This window comes from Dipodomys ordii, unplaced genomic scaffold (assembly GCF_000151885.1).
Source record: "Dipodomys ordii isolate 6190 unplaced genomic scaffold, Dord_2.0 Scaffold5, whole genome shotgun sequence".
Classification (NCBI taxonomy): Eukaryota; Metazoa; Chordata; class Mammalia; order Rodentia; family Heteromyidae; genus Dipodomys; species Dipodomys ordii.
The window spans coordinates 13525631-13544923 of NW_012267221.1; the positions used below are offsets into that span (position 1 = coordinate 13525631).

Here is a 19293-nt window from a genome sequence, read left to right on the forward strand (position 1 = left end):
TATTTCATAAAATGGTTCTTTATGTTTTTTTTGACAGCTTGTCTCTCTCCAAGCAATGTGTGAGCAGAAAATCAGAAACCCTTGGGTGGGTCTCTCTTCAGGGAATTTGTGTGTACAGCTTCCATCATAATTAAAGGCAATTGCAAGGCTTTGCAGGATTGGTTCCCCCCATACCCCCAGGCCATTTCCTATACTTCAGCCTTTGTGTCCTCTAAACTGACTTTCCAGTTCCTGACAACTCTGCATTTTAATTCACCTGTGGTTTTCCCCCTCCTCCCTTGATCTATGTTTGTCTCTGAGGAATTGTCCTTTAACATCTTCCTCAGGTTTGATACCTAATTTGAGATGATTGAATTTTTTCCTTTTTCTTTCACTGGAAGCTTTGTTAATCATTCTGTTCTGTTTTCATACTCTCAAATGCAGTTCTTTATTTTATTAATTGTAGTTTTATTTAAGTTACTGTACAGTTGACAAATCAGTTTATAAGTGCCATGCATCCTGATCAGTGTCACCCCTTCCATCATTCTCCCCCTCCCTCTCATCTCAACTTCTCCCTTAATTTATTTTAGTTTTGTAGGAAATGCATTGAGTATCATGACTGCATTCTCATCTCCCCTTCCTTTCTTCATTCACTTGTCTACCTTATTTTTTTGTGGGTTTTAGTTTTTTTTCTTTCTCTCTCAGGTATAACATGCCACATAGCTTAGTTTTTTTTTTCGAGTTCACTTTTCCTTACTGCTTCCTAAATCCTCCCAGGTCACCAATATCCGGTATCTTCGCTTCTCCAGAGTTCTTCCACAGATTCTGTTGCTGACATGACTTGAAGTATCCATTACTCATCTGCTCTCCTGGAATTGCTGGTGTACATCTGGGCTGCTCTTGCACTGTTCTCTGTAATGATCTCCCACTTCTGGATTTAGATTTTTACTGCTAAAGGCACATTTATTACACGGTTATATAACAGCTATTCAGATTAATGTGTGCTCTACTAGGTAATTAATTAGAAAGCTGTGGTCTAATCAAAATTATGAATATTAATTACTAATAAATAGTTCATAACCACCTCAAATTCCTCTTGGGATCAGGTGGGATATAATCAGAAATAAATACATATGCTAATATAGTAAATAGGTTTTGAATTGTGACTTTGACAAGGTAACATTTTATTCAGAAACAAAAATCATTCAACATTAAAAATTCACATGTGCCAAACACAAGTAGAGGGACCCACGGTGAGCTGTGTGTATATAAGACTTTCACAGGTTCTCTGCAAGTGTTTCTGAGTTTCAAATGTCTTCTTTTTTCAATTCAAATTTCATTCTCAATCCTTCATGGAGGAAGCAATGGCTAGGGAAAATGGATTCTACATTCTTGTAAGATCTCTGCTAATATTAGCTAGTATGTTTATGTTGGACAAGAGAAATTTTAAAAATAATATTTTGTTACTCTGAATATATACATCTTTCAAGAGCAGCTGGAATTTAGTTCTCTAGAGAACAGTTTTTTTAATATTGAGACTAAAACTTCCAAGTGATTACACCTATTCATAATATAAATAATAAAGATTTAACATTTTTGTATGTATAACTAAAGAATATTCAGCACACAGCCAGAACTTTAACTTTGGTGCATAGTAGGTTTTCAGTTTTTGTTTTGTGATTTTTTTTCTTGAGACAGAATTTGCAATGTAGCCTGCAACTCATGATATGAATCTAGTCTAGCCTCTAACTTTCAAGTCTCAGATTGGATTATGGTTTTGTGATACTACATCTAATTTAATAATACAAATTTTCACCATTAACTTTTATGTAGAAACATCACTGTAATCTTATTCACTTTAATATAACATTTATTTCAAGGAATAAAAGGGATTTTCAAGTCAATCATTAAGTCTAAATATTATGACATGGTCAGAGAATTAGAATACCTGTTTACTAATGTTCTCATTTTTAATGGATTACAAAAATTCATCTTCAAATTTTAAAACCATTCTACAATAATGGCCCAACAGTTCTTCTAAATGTTTCTATGTATTTTTTAATTTATTTGGAATAAATAGATTATTCCAAGGAAGGTCATAATTATCTTGTGAAGGATGGGTGTTAGTATATATTTAGGCAATAGTGGATCAAAATTATACTTTAGTTTGGTTATTATAAGGTCAATCTCCTAGCTTTCTAAAAATTAAGAGCCTGGAGTCTTAATGAAGCATTGCTGTTATTTATAAGGTCCATTTAGATGTCTGTTTGGAGCAATATGGGATGAGGAAAAAAATTTTTTTGGCAGAGGGAGTAGGCAACTGGAGACAAGGTTAAGCACTGCCTTTTTCTCTCTAGGGTGATGTGATATTCACTATTGACATGTACAAAAGACATTAATCCCTCCCTTCCCCTACTTCCTGCTATGCTAAAAGGAATGTAAACAATTAGAAACTACTGGCAATGATTGAGGGGCATGGTAGGTGTAAGTTTAGGATCCTAGTTTGATATAGAAATGGCAGAGAGATTAGAAGATTCCTTAAATCTCCTTAATTTCAAATTTCCTTAAATTTCAAATTTGGTGGATGAACGGCTCTGAACCTTGTTTGAGAGAACCTGAAGTTTTGTTTTGTTTTGTTTTGAGTTGTTGGCTTGAACACAGTGGTACAAATCCATCCCTGTAGCTCACTGTGATGCAATGTAGCAGGTTAATGTGGGTCTCACCTCTGCTGATGGAAAACGTCTAGGTTTTGTGACCTGGCAACAGAGCAAATGAGCATTTTGGTTTATGTGTTTTTTTATATTTGGGTTTCACTATTGTGTTTCCCCCCTCCCCCATGTCTTAGGATTTTTGGGGGACTTATTTTAGATATCAAAAGAAAAGCTCCATTCTTCTGGAGTGACTTCAGAGATGCTTTCAGCCTGCAGTGCTTAGCATCTTTTCTGTTTCTCTACTGCGCGTGTATGTCTCCTGTCATCACATTTGGAGGACTGCTGGGAGAAGCAACGGAAGGTCGTATAGTATGTATTATACTGTTCTCTGTACTTTGAAGCTTTATCTGCTTTTAACTTTTATAGTTAAATAAGTGAGCATTTGACTTTGGGTTTTGAAGATTTGATATATGGTCTGACAAAGAAATTTTATATGGGTTTCCTGGATGGCTAATGAAACTGGGAATCTGGAAATGGGATGTCTCAAAACAGTTTATTCCTTAGCTTTGTACAAGTTCTGCCATCATCTATCCCCTCTCACCCTGATTCTAGGCATGTTTTAGACTATGGTTCTTCTTACCTTACAGGAAGAAATTTGTATTTGAGACATGTTATTGTTTAGACACTAATCTTGAACATATCTAAACTTTTTCTAAGAGAACAGAGTCAGGTGCAACCAGAAGGTGTTAAGGAGACTTCTCATTTGCCCATTCATTGGCCCATTTCTCATGTTAATTCCCTACATCCTGAGAAGTGTTGTTAAGACATTTTCCAGTGGAGTAGAAAGTGCATATCAGTGTATTTTAAGCATGTTCTCCCCTATTACAATGGTTGTCTATCCAGCTTATGTAACAGTACAATTTATGTTTCTACAGAGTGCAATTGAATCTCTCTTTGGAGCATCTATGACTGGGATAGCCTATTCTCTCTTTGGTGGACAGCCTCTTACCATATTAGGCAGTACGGGACCAGTTTTGGTGTTTGAAAAGATTTTGTTTAAGTTTTGCAAGTAAGTGTTATAGTCATTTGGCTTTTAGCCCTTTTCTTTGTCTTTTCTGTGTTTATTCCCCTCCTGGAAGAGGGAAAAGTCGGTGGTTTGATTCAGTTTTGTCATTCTCTATTCTTCATGAAGATGAAGAAAGAGCTAAAGATTGGTGTATATTGTTATATAATATCTGTTTTAAAATTAAGATGAAGTTCTAAACACTGAGAAATCTCTTAGTTTTGTCTACTTAGGATATCCTATTCACAGTCTTGATTTTAAATACTCATGGGATGTGAAGGATATTGACACACTTCCTGAGTTAGGCTTATCTTCACTTATTTAAAATGGAGGCAGATCTGTAAAATGACCTTCTTTCTACTCTCTTTCCTTTTCCTCCTAGAGAATATGGGCTGTCATACCTATCTTTACGAGCCAGCATTGGACTTTGGACTGCAACGCTATGTATTATTCTTGTGGCTACAGATGCAAGTTCCCTTGTCTGCTACATCACCAGGTTTACTGAAGAAGCTTTTGCTTCACTTATTTGCATCATTTTTATTTATGAGGCCTTGGAGAAGTTGTTTGAACTCAGTGAAGCATATCCAATCAACATGCATAATGATTTGGAACTGCTGACCCAATACTCGTAAGTACAACTTCCCCTCCTGGCTTCAGGGCTTTTCTTTATACAAATAATGCTATTGTTAAAAGAAATATGAAGAAGTACTCTGCAGAGAGTGTGCCTTAAATTGATTCATGACCTACATCCTGAATTTTCAAAACTGAATAGGATTTTTAAAGTCATCTAATCAGTCAGGCATCTGATTCTCATTATACAATCTCTGCCAAGAATATATTTCTAAATCTCTATTTTTCAAGTTTTACTTAAAATAAGTAGCTAATGGATCAGGGCAATTTTAATGTGTATTGGTTTTGCTTTTGCAAATGATAAATTTTATTTTTGTCTTTCTTAAGATCTTTTCAATTTACTAAAATTCAAAGAAACATAGTAATGAAAATATAAGATTGTAGATTTAAAGAAGTGAGAGAAACTGAATCTAAATTGGACAAATTGATGTTTGAAAGTATTATAAAAACATGAATGAAAGCACTGAATTTAAATTTGATTTTGCTTTTAGAATATGTGACAAGATATAAATATTAATGTGTTAGTTGTTAGAAGTTTATTTTATTGTTCAGAATTAATAATGGGATTGGATCTATTTTTCTTTCATAAACATAAGCAGTTGAAGATTTCTTTGAGGCTGCATCTATAGAGTATATGTGGCTATTGCAACTGACTTTTATTTAATTTTAAGATTCTTTGATTGCACCTTTGCATAGATTTTTATATAGCAAGTGCATGAATATATTCTTTACAAAAACAATTACGACTTCTGCATCAACTTCCAAGGCTTTTCCTATAAATAGCTCTATGACCTCAAATCCTTTAAAGCATTCCTTACTATTAGAGGTTGATAAGAGGAGTGTTGGATCTGAGCTTGCAAGAGAATGCTATAGCACTGCATTAGAGTACACAGTTCTTAGATTCAAGGTTTGAATAAGGTTTCTGTAGGAAGTAACATAGAATTAAAAAATACAACAACAATAGGGGTTAGGAAGGTGCTGAAGAATTGGGCAAGAAGGTAGTTCAGACAGAGAGCATGGATATAGAAGATTCATTAAAGCTTTGTAATATTTGTCTGAAGTCAGATGGATAGTGGTAAAACAAGAAATGAAACCAGGTTTTATTACTTTGATGCCAATTTTAGAATGGCAATGAATATAAATAAACTCTCCAAAGGAAACGAGATATAACAAATATAAGGAATAAAAGCTGAAAATTTTGTTTGAAGTGGTAGGAAGACACCACTTGCCTGCCCTTTTCACTGTTCTGCCAGCCTTAGTGGCAGATTCTTAGATATTTCAGAGTGAGGGACACAGTTGAATGATGTAGAAAGGTAAAAGTCTGGAAAAGGAAGAATTAAGTGCAAGGTAACGTTCATAGTGTTATGGTGGAACAGTGAAAAAAGTTTGCAAGTCAGTGGAAGGATAAAAGGAAGGGAGGGAAAGAGGAAGGATAGTAGGAAGGGCAAATGAAGGGAAAAGGAGAAGAAGGAAAGAAGGAAGGAAAGAAGGAAAGATGTTATAAGATGAATCAGTAATAGAAAACAAGAGACAAGACTGAGTCAAGAAGTCTACAGAGGAAAAGACAGATTGGTTGGGGAAAGTATTTGTAAAAGATCCTTGATAACATAAGGAAACACACTGGATTTTGAGAAGCCAGTGTATGGAAATATTAAAAAGGGAGTAGGTGGTAAAGAAAGGAAAAGAGAATATATAGGGCATTCTGGTGTCCAATGAAGGGGACAATGAGGTCACCAGGACAATTTGTGATAGAAAAGTTCCATGTACTTCAAAATAAACAAATAAGCCGAGGGAAGAAAACTGTAATGATGATGGAGAGACATAAGCATGGAATTGAATATTTCCAGACGTAAGACACATAGTGAGATTAAGTAAAACAGATGAGAAGAGGGTAATTTGATCGCTGCAAGTGTCCATAATCCCTCCCTATCATGCTGATCAGATAGGAGTGGCTCAGATCTTCACTTTCTCTGCTTCTTAAAATGGATCTGCACAAGGTCGTTTTTCTTGGAAAACTGTAGTACCTAAATTTGAATTACTTGAAGAGTGAGCATGAATGCGTGGTGATCACCATGTCCTCACAGCTTGTGTGTCCTCCACTGAAATTAGGGAGTGGGAATAGTAGAAAAACTGGTTCAACCTGATAGATGGTGGGGTTTTTGTGTCCTCTGCTACCTGAAATGAGTGTAAGAGGAGCTACCAAGTCTTCCTGGGACATGTAGGGCTGACCAACTATTGCACTGGCTCCTCACTGTGGTTTTTACACTCTGATGGCCTGGCTTCTTAGAAGAACACAGTAGCATGTTTTCTCTCATTTGTTGAAATCTATTTATTAATTTCCAGATTTTATACATGTCTGTGATCAAGTAGAGCTATTACAATTTTTGAAAAAGAAAATCAATATCTTATGTTTTATATATAAAGTATATGTTTACTAATGTTCTTTTTGTAATGTTTATTAGAGAAAATTAATTAGTATCTGGTAATAACTATTTTAGTGTTTTATATAATCTCATGCTTTTACACAAAACATGACTGTGCTTCATGAAGCTCAAGTGGAACTTGTGTGGTTTTCTTGTTGTAGTGTTTGTGATCATATTAATCATTATATTAATTCTTGGCTAAAGTTTTCAGCTTTAGATGTTGCTGTCCTTGTGCTTTCACAGATTTTATTAGAAAATTTTTTTAGAAAGTATATATCCTATACATACTATATTTAAGATTGTGGATTTGCAAAATTAAAATAATTATATTTACATATATGCCATTTATACCATATATTTTGTTCAGTGGAAAACTTTGGGAAATAGCCATTATTCTCAGAATCTACACTTCAGATATTCTTTGTACTTCTATCTACTATATGAAGATTTGCTTCAATTCATAGTTTACCAACTAAATTATAAAATGTCTGTCATTATTTATTATTAATTGTGCCAAGAGCAAGTGATAAGATAATCTATGTAGTTTTGAATATATATATGTATATGAAATCTCCAGATGATCAAACTGAATATGTCAAGTTAGCAATAAGTAATGAGTTTGAGGGAATAATTTTTTCTTGGTTGATTTGATTTTAAGTAATGGCAAAAAATAGAATAAAATGTGCTGCTTATGTAAGATAAAATATTTCTTCAAAGTATAATAATAATCTAAACTTCTGAAAGACAGCTACTTAAAGAGAGATAAGAACTCACTCTTGCAAATAGTTGGACCAAAGCAAAGTGTAGAGTCTGAGTATGTAGTTGTTCATATATATGTAGACACGAGTTAAGTCAAATATAGCAATTGTGAAGCTGCTGAATAAATTCACACTATGAAGTGATGAGAAAACGTTTTGTTTTTTGATTTTTGAAACTAGTTTTGTTTACTCCAGCACTTTCTCTAGAATTCTATGCAACCTGTGGTAATGAGTGGTCTGTTTTGAATAATTGGTAATGACTGACATGATACTCAATGTCATTTTTCTCAATGCCTCAACTAAATTTCCATCTCCTTTATGTTAGAAACCATGCTCTAACTTTATTTCTAATAAATCTAACATCATATACAGACATGGTCAAGTGACCCTTACTGCTTAGTGATTAACAACTGAACATGTTGCAAAATAATGGACATCACCCAAGCACATAAAGACAACTGTGCTTGTTTCCATGGTCTTTACTACTATTCTTAAGATTTCATCTAGAAATTTTGGGAAATAAAGATATATTGTAAAGATCTTTATATCGTATGATGATATATACATCAAAAACCACATTCTACTGTCAGCTTCTATGAGAGTAATTTTTTTAAACTTTTCATATCAATGAGATCACATAGTATTTTCTTTCTATGCCTGGATTATTTTGCTCAACAAAATGACCTCTAGTTTTATCCTGATTGTTACAAATTACATTTGTATGGCTGGATAATATATATATATATATACATATATATATATATGAATATGAATATATATGAACATACATATATTCACAGATATGCCTCATTTTCCTTTTTTTTCTTCTAGAGCTGAGGACCAAACTCAGGGCTTTGCACTTGCCAGGCAAATGCTCTTCCACTGAGCTAAATCCCCAACCCTACTGAGCTAAATCCTCAACGCCTCATTTTCTTTATTCATTACTTGAGAACACTTGGGTTGTTTCTACTTCTTGGCTATAATAAATAGTTGCTACAGTGAGTATGAGGGTATAGATGGTCTCTTTGATTTCCTTTCCTTTGGATATACAAAATGTTGGGATTGCTAGATCATATAGTAGTATTTTTATTTTTAGTATTTTGAGGAACTTACATTCTGTTTTCCACAATGACAATATATTACCACCAACAATGCAAGAATTTCCTTTTCTCTACATTGTAGGCAGCAATTTTTTTCCTTTTCTGTTCTTTCCTTTCTTCCATTTCCCGCTCCCCCCATAATAGTCATTTCTATTTGAGTGAGGTGATTTTCTTTTCTTGTTGGGGTTTAGATATGCATTTGACTGATGCTTTTGAGCATTTCTCCCTGTCTTTTTTTTTTTGGAAAAAGCATATATCTTAGATGAATGAAATTATTTTGAATGTACATAATGTAAAAATTTAACTGTGTAACTTAAATTGTAACCTCCAACACTTGAACCCTGCTAGTGGGTTTATGGTCTTAAGCCTTTTGTGGTTATTTTAATCCAATTTGTGGGAGGTTGGGGTTTTTTGTATATGGTGAGAGACTGAAGTATGATTTAATTCTTTTTAAATTTTTAACTAGTTATACAAAGAGGTTACAATTCCATGTCAGGTTATGAGAACAAAGAATTTTGATAAATATTATCCCTGCTATCCTTTCCCCCCATTTTCCCTTCCCATCCCTACCTTCAAGTTACATAGCTAAAGTTTTACATTATGTACATTCAACATAATTTCATTCTTTTGCCTGAATCAAATTCTAGTTTTAACAATACAATCTTGTTGTCACTGCTTAAAGTATCAACTATAATAGTTTATTACTTACTTGTTTCATTCTCACTACCCTTCATGTATTTTGAGCGTTTGAGGACTAATTTCATATATCTTCATTTTTCTTCCTACAGAGTGCTAGGGGACTAGTAGATATCAGTACAAACTTTTAATGTGGTTTTCAGCAGTGCGTTGTCATCTCCACTTTCAGTGATTTTCCTTTTTACAATTAGAGGTCTTAAATAAATTCTTCTTCTTTTTCTTGTTAAATAACAATGAAAAAAGAGGTCTATTCTATCACTTAATATCAGAAGGAGGTTACTAAGCAGGAATTGCTAGTTACTTGTTTTCTTTTTTCAAGATGCATCGAATGGCCACATGTTATATTTGAGTGAGATGAACTGATTGATTTCAGAGAGTTCATAGTCTATGAAGTACTGACCCAATTTTTCTTTGCTTCCTAAATTGACCTAGATTTATGAATCTATTCTGAAGTCTTTTGAGTGAAATAGAGTCATGTTTTAATTTACACTGGAAGACATGTGTTAATATGTGTATGCTGTCCATGGGAAGAATATTCAGATCAAGAGTCTTGCTAACATTAGCACAGAGAGGCCGTACTCCAGAAAAGACTTCTACACATTGATAACTATGAGATCTCGCCTCTTGCCAAGAGAGGATATAAGAATATAGATAGTGACCTATGTAGTCTCAAGCTCTAGACATAGTACTCAAGGCTTAATGTGTTAACTGATTGATTCTCTGGTCAGCCATTTTTGGTAATAGTTATTAGCTAAAACAGTACCAGATTTCTGCCTATGACATAGTGTCACATCATCCATGAGTGAATTTTTCATGAAAGCTTAAATTAATGCACCTAAAATAAAAGAGCTGGCTCTGCAGTGAGCTGATAAAATAGGTTATAGCAGATGTTTTGCCCATATTCCTCAGTAAAAATGTGTTTAATATATATGTCGGTACGTATTACTAATAAATAGTATTCTTTGCTTTGATGAGATACATAGCAGTGTAATTTACGTATTTTCTGCTAGTTCATTCGAGTTCTGAATAGTTATTCCAACTACTAGAATTTTAAAATGTCCTTAAAGCACCACTTCTCAACTACTGATACAAGTACAAACACACTAGAAATAAGCAACAGTTAGTTTCCTAAACTAGAATATGTATAAAATGATCTTCCAAAAATTTCATGAGAATTCTGATCTTTAAAGTCACTTGTAAAAGAAACATATAACCAGTAACAAAGGCCTGTAAAACTGGGTAATTAGTTCAAGTATGTATCTACAAAATGTGAGCAATAGATCTACCAATCATTTATGTAGCAATTTATTTCTAAAGTTTAGTTAAATAAGTTTTGAGCTCTCTAAAGTTCTATTTTCAAGCGAGTAGCACTTTTTCTCTTCAAGGTTCCTCTGGATGCTTTTACTTTTTCATTACTGAAATTCTGTGAAGCAGAAAAAAATGTTTTATAGAAGTTAATGAGTTATGACTTACCAATAATGAAATGAAACATGGAGTACAAGCCTTTTTAAATGTAATGATTTTTCTGATTAGATGATGTGGACTCTTTTTATGACTCAGCTTTGTCTTATCTGTTGAGAAATTAATGGAATGCCAGTATTGGATGTTGTATAGATGTTGGTAGTTTTTCTCAAGGTGTATACTGGAAAAGACTGAACTAATTCTTCTGGTTTTTGTAAAATATCAATGCATTATTCATTCATTGATCTCAACATTATTAGATGTTTTGTGTTGCAGCTATATACTATACACTCTTAATTATGCTTCGAGGCATTGCTAACAATTGACATTAGTAAAAGAAACACTTCCTTTTCCTATGGAATATGATAGTTTTTCTGAATGCTATACTTCTAAGATATTTATAGAAGTCATCAAATGTAGATAAATGCTATTGTTAGAATATTTGACTTAATTATTTTATACTTATTATTTAACATACAAGGAAGTAAAACACACATGAAAGTATAGATACAACTCTGGAAAAGAAAAAAATAAATTTGTGAAAAATTAAATTTGTATAACCATGCCTCTCAGTTAGGCAAAACATTCTTATATATTAACCTCCAAACTATTAATATTCTCTGCCTGGTGTAAGATTTTAGGTGAGAAAAGGACCACACAGAGAGGAATAAAATGATTGACAGGAAAGTTTATTGTGGTACACTCCCGGGCGCGCTCGCCTATTTGGGATCAAAGAGGTCGCACTGAGTGTAGTTGTATCAGAGCTTTTATAGGCAGAGTAAAAGCAGAACTTGTAGTGAGTGAGGACTTGCAGCACATAGCTTGTTTTGCCCATTTGAGCGGCCTTAGGCCAGTGCACTCGAAGAATGGTGGACTCAGATGGTGTTTTTGGTAGGGACGTGGTCTTTCTCGACAGCACCCTGTTTTCCCCTCGTGGCCTGACATTTTTCCGGCTGCTTACTTCTCCAGCGACCTGACACCTAGCAGTCCAAAAATATCAAAAAATAGGTTCTCTAATTAATGGTAATTGCTAGATTCAATAAGTTTGTGTCCAGATCAGTTCTGTATAAATTCACCCCCTTTTGTCACTTATCTCTTCTTAACACAGGTACCCAAATGCCTGCACAGTTGACTACAACTTTGTCTAAAGATGACTAATTTTATTCCAAAATATTATGTTTTATATAAAATAAATAAAGAACATGTAATAGAGTTTTCAATGATAAAAGTCAGCTTTTGGGGAGACAGCAGGGTTGATTCTAAAATGACGCTGAATGTTGTATGGTGCATTGTGATCCTCCCTATTCACAAGCAGAATTTCTAACCCTCTGCATCTCATAGTATGCCCATATTTGGAGATTGATCCTTTCAAGAAGTAAAGTTAAATGAGTTCAAGAGAATGTATCCTAAACTAAGCTGAATGGTGTCCTTATAAAAAGAGGGACTTTGGACTCACCAAGCAGTACTACAGATGTATATGCGTTCAGAAAAGACCAAAGGAGTTCACAAATAAAAGACAACCATTTATAAGGCAGAGGGAGAGGCTGCAGAGGACATTGACTTACCAGCACTTAGATCTTAGGTTTGTAGGCCTTCTGAACTCTGAGAAATATTTAAAATATAATGGTATGTTGTGGTACAAATAATGTGGTATGTTATAAGACTGCCAAATGGATATGTATACTACATATATGCTTACACCTGAGTCCTACTCTAGCTCAGAATTGCAACAGCCAATTTATAGGTCTTCTGTCCAAACCTTCAAACTAATACGCGTGTATTTCTGACTACTTTCATATATCTACTTTTTTCAGAAAACTCGAATAGCTCAGTATACAGAAGTCAAATAGAAACTCTTGACACTTATTATAAGTTTTGTCCAATACAAAGGGGACCCATGACAAGGTTCTGGGAAGAATTATGTGACAATAGATAAGAAAGAGTTCCCAGAATATAGAGAAAGGAAGGAGGACCTAGAAACAGAGTGTTTTAGTCCTATTAACTGGTAATGAGAAAATAGAATACACTTTTAAAATTGAAAAGCTGAAAATTTTAAGGCTTTTTATGTTGGTTCAACAATACTTAATTTCAAGAAGCCATGACAAAAAAATGCATGTTTATCTTCATTTAAATCTCAAAACAGCCCTGTTCTTACTAACTGGAGGTAGAGTCTTGAGGATTTTTCTACTCTGGTTGGCTTCCATCCACTATACCCAGATCTCAGCTTCCTGATTAATTAGGATTACAGATGTGAGCCACCACTGCCTGGCAGTCTATTTGGTTTTGAAGCTCATGAATTTTTCTCTGTAACATATTAAAGTAAAAAAAAAGTCACAATGATTATAAAGGCAAGGACTATGATTTATATTTCTATGTATCTCAAATAGAAATCAGCCGAGCATTTTATACAAAATAACCTTAAGATTTTTAAAGTAATTGATGACAAGCAAAGCTTTATATTGTGTACTGGGCATCTGGGTACAAACATGACAACATGGACATGGTCTCTACTATCATTGAACCTATTGTCTGCTGAAGCAGACATTGTTGCACAAGTGAACATTTGATTATAGTTAATATAATTGCCATCATACAATGACATGAGGTGTCAAAAGGATGAGAAATATTTCAAAACTTGTGAATTTAGAGCTCAAGGTAAAGGAAGTGAGTACAATTCTTATTGAACATTGTAATTGTTCTCTAACTATCTTTCTCTCCTCCTCCCTGCAATTTGTAAAGTTCATTTCCAACATAGTGTCTTGTGAGTATCACTGTTCCATTGGTTTACCCTTTGTCTCACCATTTCTGATTCCCCTTCCCAACCCCAAATCAGATAAACTTATATATAATACAAAGGGTACCAAAATAAGAAACAGTGACAACATGAGGTAAAACAAAGGAAAAATAAAAACTGGAGAAAAAATAAATAACTGCATAGAGTATATTAAGGAAAAAACCTTCTTGTCTCTATACCTTGTAGTTCATTTCAATTAACATCATTTTACAAGGTTTTATGTACATAACTACTGAGCTATTGTGATCCTCTGCTATATACACAATGTTGTTCTATGCTTCCATCAGAAAGAATGACATTGCCCTATTCATAAGAAAATAGAAAGACTTGGGAAAAAAATCGTATGAAGTAAAGTAAGCCAGACCCAAAGAAATATAAGCTACCTGGTTTACCTCATTTGTAATAATTGGTATAAGACTAGGATAGTTCCAGCAGAGGACATATTCTTTAAAAAGTTACTTTTCTGGCTAGGCACTGGTGATTCACATCTATCATTCTAGCTACTGAAGATGATTACTGTTTTAGGCCCGCCCACTCAGAAAAGTATACAAGATTCCATTTCCAAAATAACTAGCAAACCCCTATGCTGAAGATATAATAAGAAAAAACTAAATGTTTAATTACAGAAGAATAAGAAATAATTGCATTTCTTCAAAATGATGATTCTAGAGGGTTATATAGTAACCTGGAAATAAATTACATTATAATGCTATTTAAAAAGGTGTAAAATACTATATACTTATAAAATATATTGAAAATATGCACTCAAACTACTGAAACAAATATACTATAAATTATAGTAGTTGTTAATTGAAATAATAGGAGAGATGTCTTTTGCTTTTTTTCTTTTATAATGATTCTATAGTATAGTTATTTTTGTAATTCAAACTACTTTTGAACTAAAAAAGAATAATCATAAACATGTTTGACTTACAGATTGTAATTCTCAGAGTTTATATCTTTTATTAATACCTATCTTGCTATCCAGCACTCTGGGGGTTAATTTAGTCAATAAGGAGGCTTGAAAGAAATGAATCCCAGATCATTATTGTTCAATGCACACAAGAGAGTGCTATTAATAACTACAAAACCAAAAAGAGAACATCTGCAGCCCAGGGACTAAAATTAGTAACAATGTTGAGGGAGTTCTACCAAATTATGTTTTCCAGAAGACAGCTTCAGACTCTCCTCATGTAAGGAAGATTGATCACCTCCATTAGCCTTGAAGCAAATGCAAAAACTTCTGGATGAGGGCATTTAATTATAGTGTTTATCTAATCACTCTGTGGCTATTAGAATAAATAATATGGCTTAGAGAATTTACTTTTCTCTAAGAAATAAAAAGTGCTGAAGAATTTGGTTTTAAAAGAATTTTAAGGCAAGTGATCCAACACCACAAGTCAAAATTGTTACATTTTATACTGAGTTTTTTTTAATGCAGAGAAAATAAAAATGTACACAAATAATACTACCCTTTCGTCCCTGCCTTGTGATTGCCTGACTATCCAGTTCAGGAGCTTGTGATATTAACTGTGTTGACAACATCCACTCTTAGATGACACATAAATAGTAGTATTGACTTATGTCAGGGGCTGTTCAGGTACTTTATTCATTTGAACTCCTTTGCCCTCATCATAACCCTGCAAGTCCGTTATTACCATCATCTCCATTTTATAAATTAAAAGAAAAAACTGAAACACAAAATGCTTAAAAACCTGGTCCAAAGTCATTTAGCTAAATGCCTGGATTTGAATGGATATATGGAGTTTGGCTGGGTGGTCCAGTATCCTCAGTGCCCCTAGCACTTTTCTTTTCATGAGAAATTGTTGTAGATGAATCATTCGTTTCAGAGCTCATGTTCTAGCTGATAGTACTACTTGTGTTTTCCATTTCTTTAATTTTTGTAGTTTTGAATTAGAACAATTTGAAATGAATTCAGTAGTACAGAGAAAAGATAGAAATAGCATTTTTCTCATTGTATTCTTTTTTTGGGGGGGGCAGGGGTCCTGTCGTGGGGCCTGAACTCTGGGCCTGGGCGCTGTCCCTCAGCTCTTCAGCTCAAGGCTAGAACTCTACCACTGGAGCCACAGCGCCACTTCCGGCTTTTTTTTTTTTTCTGCTTATGTGGGGCTGAGGAATAGAATCCAGGGCCTCATGCATGCAAGGCAAGCGGTCTACCACTGAGCCACCTTCCCACAGCCCTCACTGTATTCTTGATAAATCAGCCAGAAGCTTTCTTCCAGCCACCACGGATTGGTCAAGGTCCTTTCTGACTTTTCCTATTTAGACAACTTGTGAGAACTATCTGCTGAGATTTCAGATATGAGATGTGTGGACTCCAAAATTATCTAGCTATATGTAATGTCTATGATGAATAAAATAAGTATTTCCTGTTGAAATGGGCTCTTTCAATTTAGACTTGATTTCTGTATGGAGGAAGTATGCCAGGGGCAGTGCTGCCAAGAACACATAGGGGGCTAATGTCTATTTGTGGGCTTTACTCCACAGGCTATGTCTCCCCTGCTATTTACTGCTTTTACATGATATTTGTGGCTCAGCATTTTCAGAAGGCCATTGTATTAATGTGACTATACACTAGGAATGCACTAACATCTCGTACCTCTGCCCCCACTAACATGGGACAATCATTTTGGACAACAGAGCTCATGGCCCTGAGGGAATGTAATACAGGGTGAGCAAGGTAGATGGAGAATCCATACCACAGTTTGTATGGAGTTTGAAAATAGGACACTGCCCATGTCCATCAGTGCTGAGGTTGCTGCTAAGAAAGTAATTGTCATGATTTGGAAGCAGGGCTGCAGAGGGATATGAGGAATTTTCTTAAAGAATAGACATTCTGAAAAGGGCAGCTGGAAGGAAAACACAGTGAAACATAGATGACTTTATTTTGGCTGTCATGATGAAAATGGCACCAAGTTACATCTCGAGGCAGCATAAAATGGCTTAAACATTAGAAACGTAAATTCTTGATGTTGAAGACAGAAAAGAAATACTGTAGCATGAGAAGTTTACCAGGTACAAACTGTAAGCTCCTTTTCTATGGCAATAATTCTAGCAATCGTGGTTAGCTCCAACCGTTCTATTAACATAACAAAGACAACAGTCAAATGAACTTTATATAGTGCATGTGGTGATCTTGGAAGCCAACTACATTTATAGAATGTGTCTTAAACTTGTTCAACCACTTTGGAAAGTGGTATGGAGTTTTCTTAAAAGACTCCACATAGAGCTCCCCTATGACCCAGAAATCTCACTTTTGGGCATTTACCCAAATGATCACAAACAAGTCAAGCTACCAGCACAACTATGTTTACTGCAGTATTATTTACCATAGCTAAGATATAGAATCAACCCAGATGCCCCTCAGTAGATGAATGGATCCAGAAAATGTGGTATATATACACAATGGAATTCTATGCCTCCACCCGAAAGAATGACATTGCCCCATTTGTTAGGAAATGGAAAGACTTGGAAAAATTATGCTAAATGAAGTAAGCCAGCCCAAAGAAACATAGATCCCGTGGTTTTCCTTATTTGCAATAATTAGTATATCTGGGACAAGCAGAAAAGGTCAGATAAGATGATGTCAAGCGAAATGAACCCCAAGATAAGGACACAGTGGTTTTTTTCTTTCTTGTTATTGTTTCTAATGTATTTATAAGGTACCATGTGATTTTTTTTTTGCTTTGTATGTCCCTTCTTCATGGTATAACCCCTGTTTTCACTGTATTTGATGTCGGTATAATTTGGGGAGTAGAAGGGAAAAAACAAATTGTTTAAATAGGAATACAGGTTGACCCATTGCAACGTGAGATATACAAGACACTATGTTGAAAAACGAACTTTACAATTTAGCGGGGAGGGAGGAGCAGAGTGTAGTTGTGGAGTGGGAGGGGAGAGATGGTAGGGAAAAAGAAAGGAGTAGACAACAATGCTTGATAAGAAATGTACTCATTACCTTGCTCATGTACATGTATGGTTATACAAAATTAACTAGAATAGTACTTAAAATAATATTATATATTTTGCTGCTTATCATTTTTCCACTTGGCTTATAATTTACAGACAAGGAGTTGTGGCAAGGATTTCGTACTCCAAGAAATGCTGTAGAGTGATATGGAATGCAAACACTATTTCTGTCTTGAGTTTTGAAGTAGCCTGTCTTAGAGTAGTGGGGTGGTCTAACCATGCAACTGTTGTATGGACAAAGGTTGTGGATGCTGTAACTGCAAAAGCCACTTTTTTCTCAAAAGACATTACTTTGTCTTTTCAGCTGTAACTGTGTGGCGCCACATAACCCCAGCAATGGTACCTTGAAGGAATGGAGGGAATCTAATATTTCTGCCTCTGACATAATTTGGGAGAATCTAACTGTGTCAGTAAGTAAAACATTGAAGAATAAATCATATGTTGAAAAAAATCATATGTTGAGTTATTTTCTATCAGGGCTATCATTGATGTTTACAATCAATTACTGCCACTAATAAAATTTTCAACTGCATAAGATTAGGAAAGAAATAGCCTTGTTTTAAATGTTCAGTTCTTCCGTTTAAAGCATCTTCACTACTCTGGAGTTTTCATTTATTATTGAAAGTTTTCATAGACCTGAATTGCTTTGAAAGGACACATAGCAGAATGATACATGAGCTGGACCGAAAGTATGTTAAATATGAGTTCTGTTGACCTATATGAAACCATATGGCAGGAATCAGTCTGCCTTTCATGTGGAAAGTGCCTTGGACGCTTCTACTTGACTGTTCAGAATGTATTGAAGGGGAGAGGCTGAGCTTCCTATTTTTGTGTAAATACTGAAGTCCTAGGGGTGAACATAATTTCTTCTCTGAACAATTCTTGCACTCCTCTCAACAGAATTCTCTTGCTTCTATTTTTTTTTACATGCCATATTCCACTCCAGAAAAGGAATAGTGAAGTCATTTTCACTATGACAGTTAAATCTTGTACTGTTGTTTGCTTTTCTTAAACATTAATCTTCATTTTTCTCACTGTGGTATTTCTCAATTCTTAATTTACCATATAATGTTTGTGAAACTCCTTTCACACCTATGACTTCATCCTTTATTTCTGTTTAATTAAATCTTGAAATATAAAAAAATCATTAGTGTTTTGCTTTTAATAAATATAAAAATTTTTGAGTAGTCCTACTTTTCTTTGTTGTTTTTCTAGCTAGTTAAAAACATTACAACCTTCAGCACTTTTGCTGATCTACATTAGCTCCATTTCCATAATAGCTAACAAAACCATGCAAATTTTAGTTCATTTGATTGAGCACATGCTACTTTAGTAACTGGATGATTTACTAGAATGTAGAGATTTTTTTTGTTGTTGTACAGATAAAAATCTCTAAACTTAATTCTTGGAAAAGTTTGTGTCACTTGGTCTATTTTTCTTAACTTTCTTTTGAGATTTCAAACCAAATTGTTTCAGAGTTCAAATCTGAATCTTGAACAAAGGAGGGGGTAACAATGCTCAATAGGAAATGGACTCATTACCTTGCTCATGTAACTGTAACCCGTCTGTACAGTAGCTTTACAATAAAAATATATAGAAAATTTATCTTGATATATATTTTACTACCTTTATTAGCCTAGTCATTTTCTCTAATATAAGCTTTCATTTGCTCTTGTCTTTCTCTGTTAGTGTTATGTTTACTTTTTATCTATTTTATCATAAAAAAATACCATTTCTACTCTTCTGCC

At 34.3% G+C, this 19293-nt stretch overlaps 1 protein-coding gene across 5 annotated transcripts in view; it reads left to right on the forward strand.

The window, feature by feature from the left end:
- The window catches only part of Slc4a10 (solute carrier family 4, sodium bicarbonate transporter, member 10), a 287203-nt gene that overhangs the window by 225039 nt on the left and 42871 nt on the right, over window positions 1–19293 (forward strand). For all 5 annotated transcript variants that reach the window (XM_013027648.1, XM_013027633.1, XM_013027641.1 and 2 more), the window contains 4 exons: window positions 2825–2999; window positions 3566–3699; window positions 4076–4321; window positions 17850–17955. In XM_013027648.1, the coding sequence (XP_012883102.1) occupies window positions 2825–2999; window positions 3566–3699; window positions 4076–4321; window positions 17850–17955 (661 nt within the window). The remainder of the gene's footprint in view (window positions 1–2824; window positions 3000–3565; window positions 3700–4075; window positions 4322–17849; window positions 17956–19293) is intronic.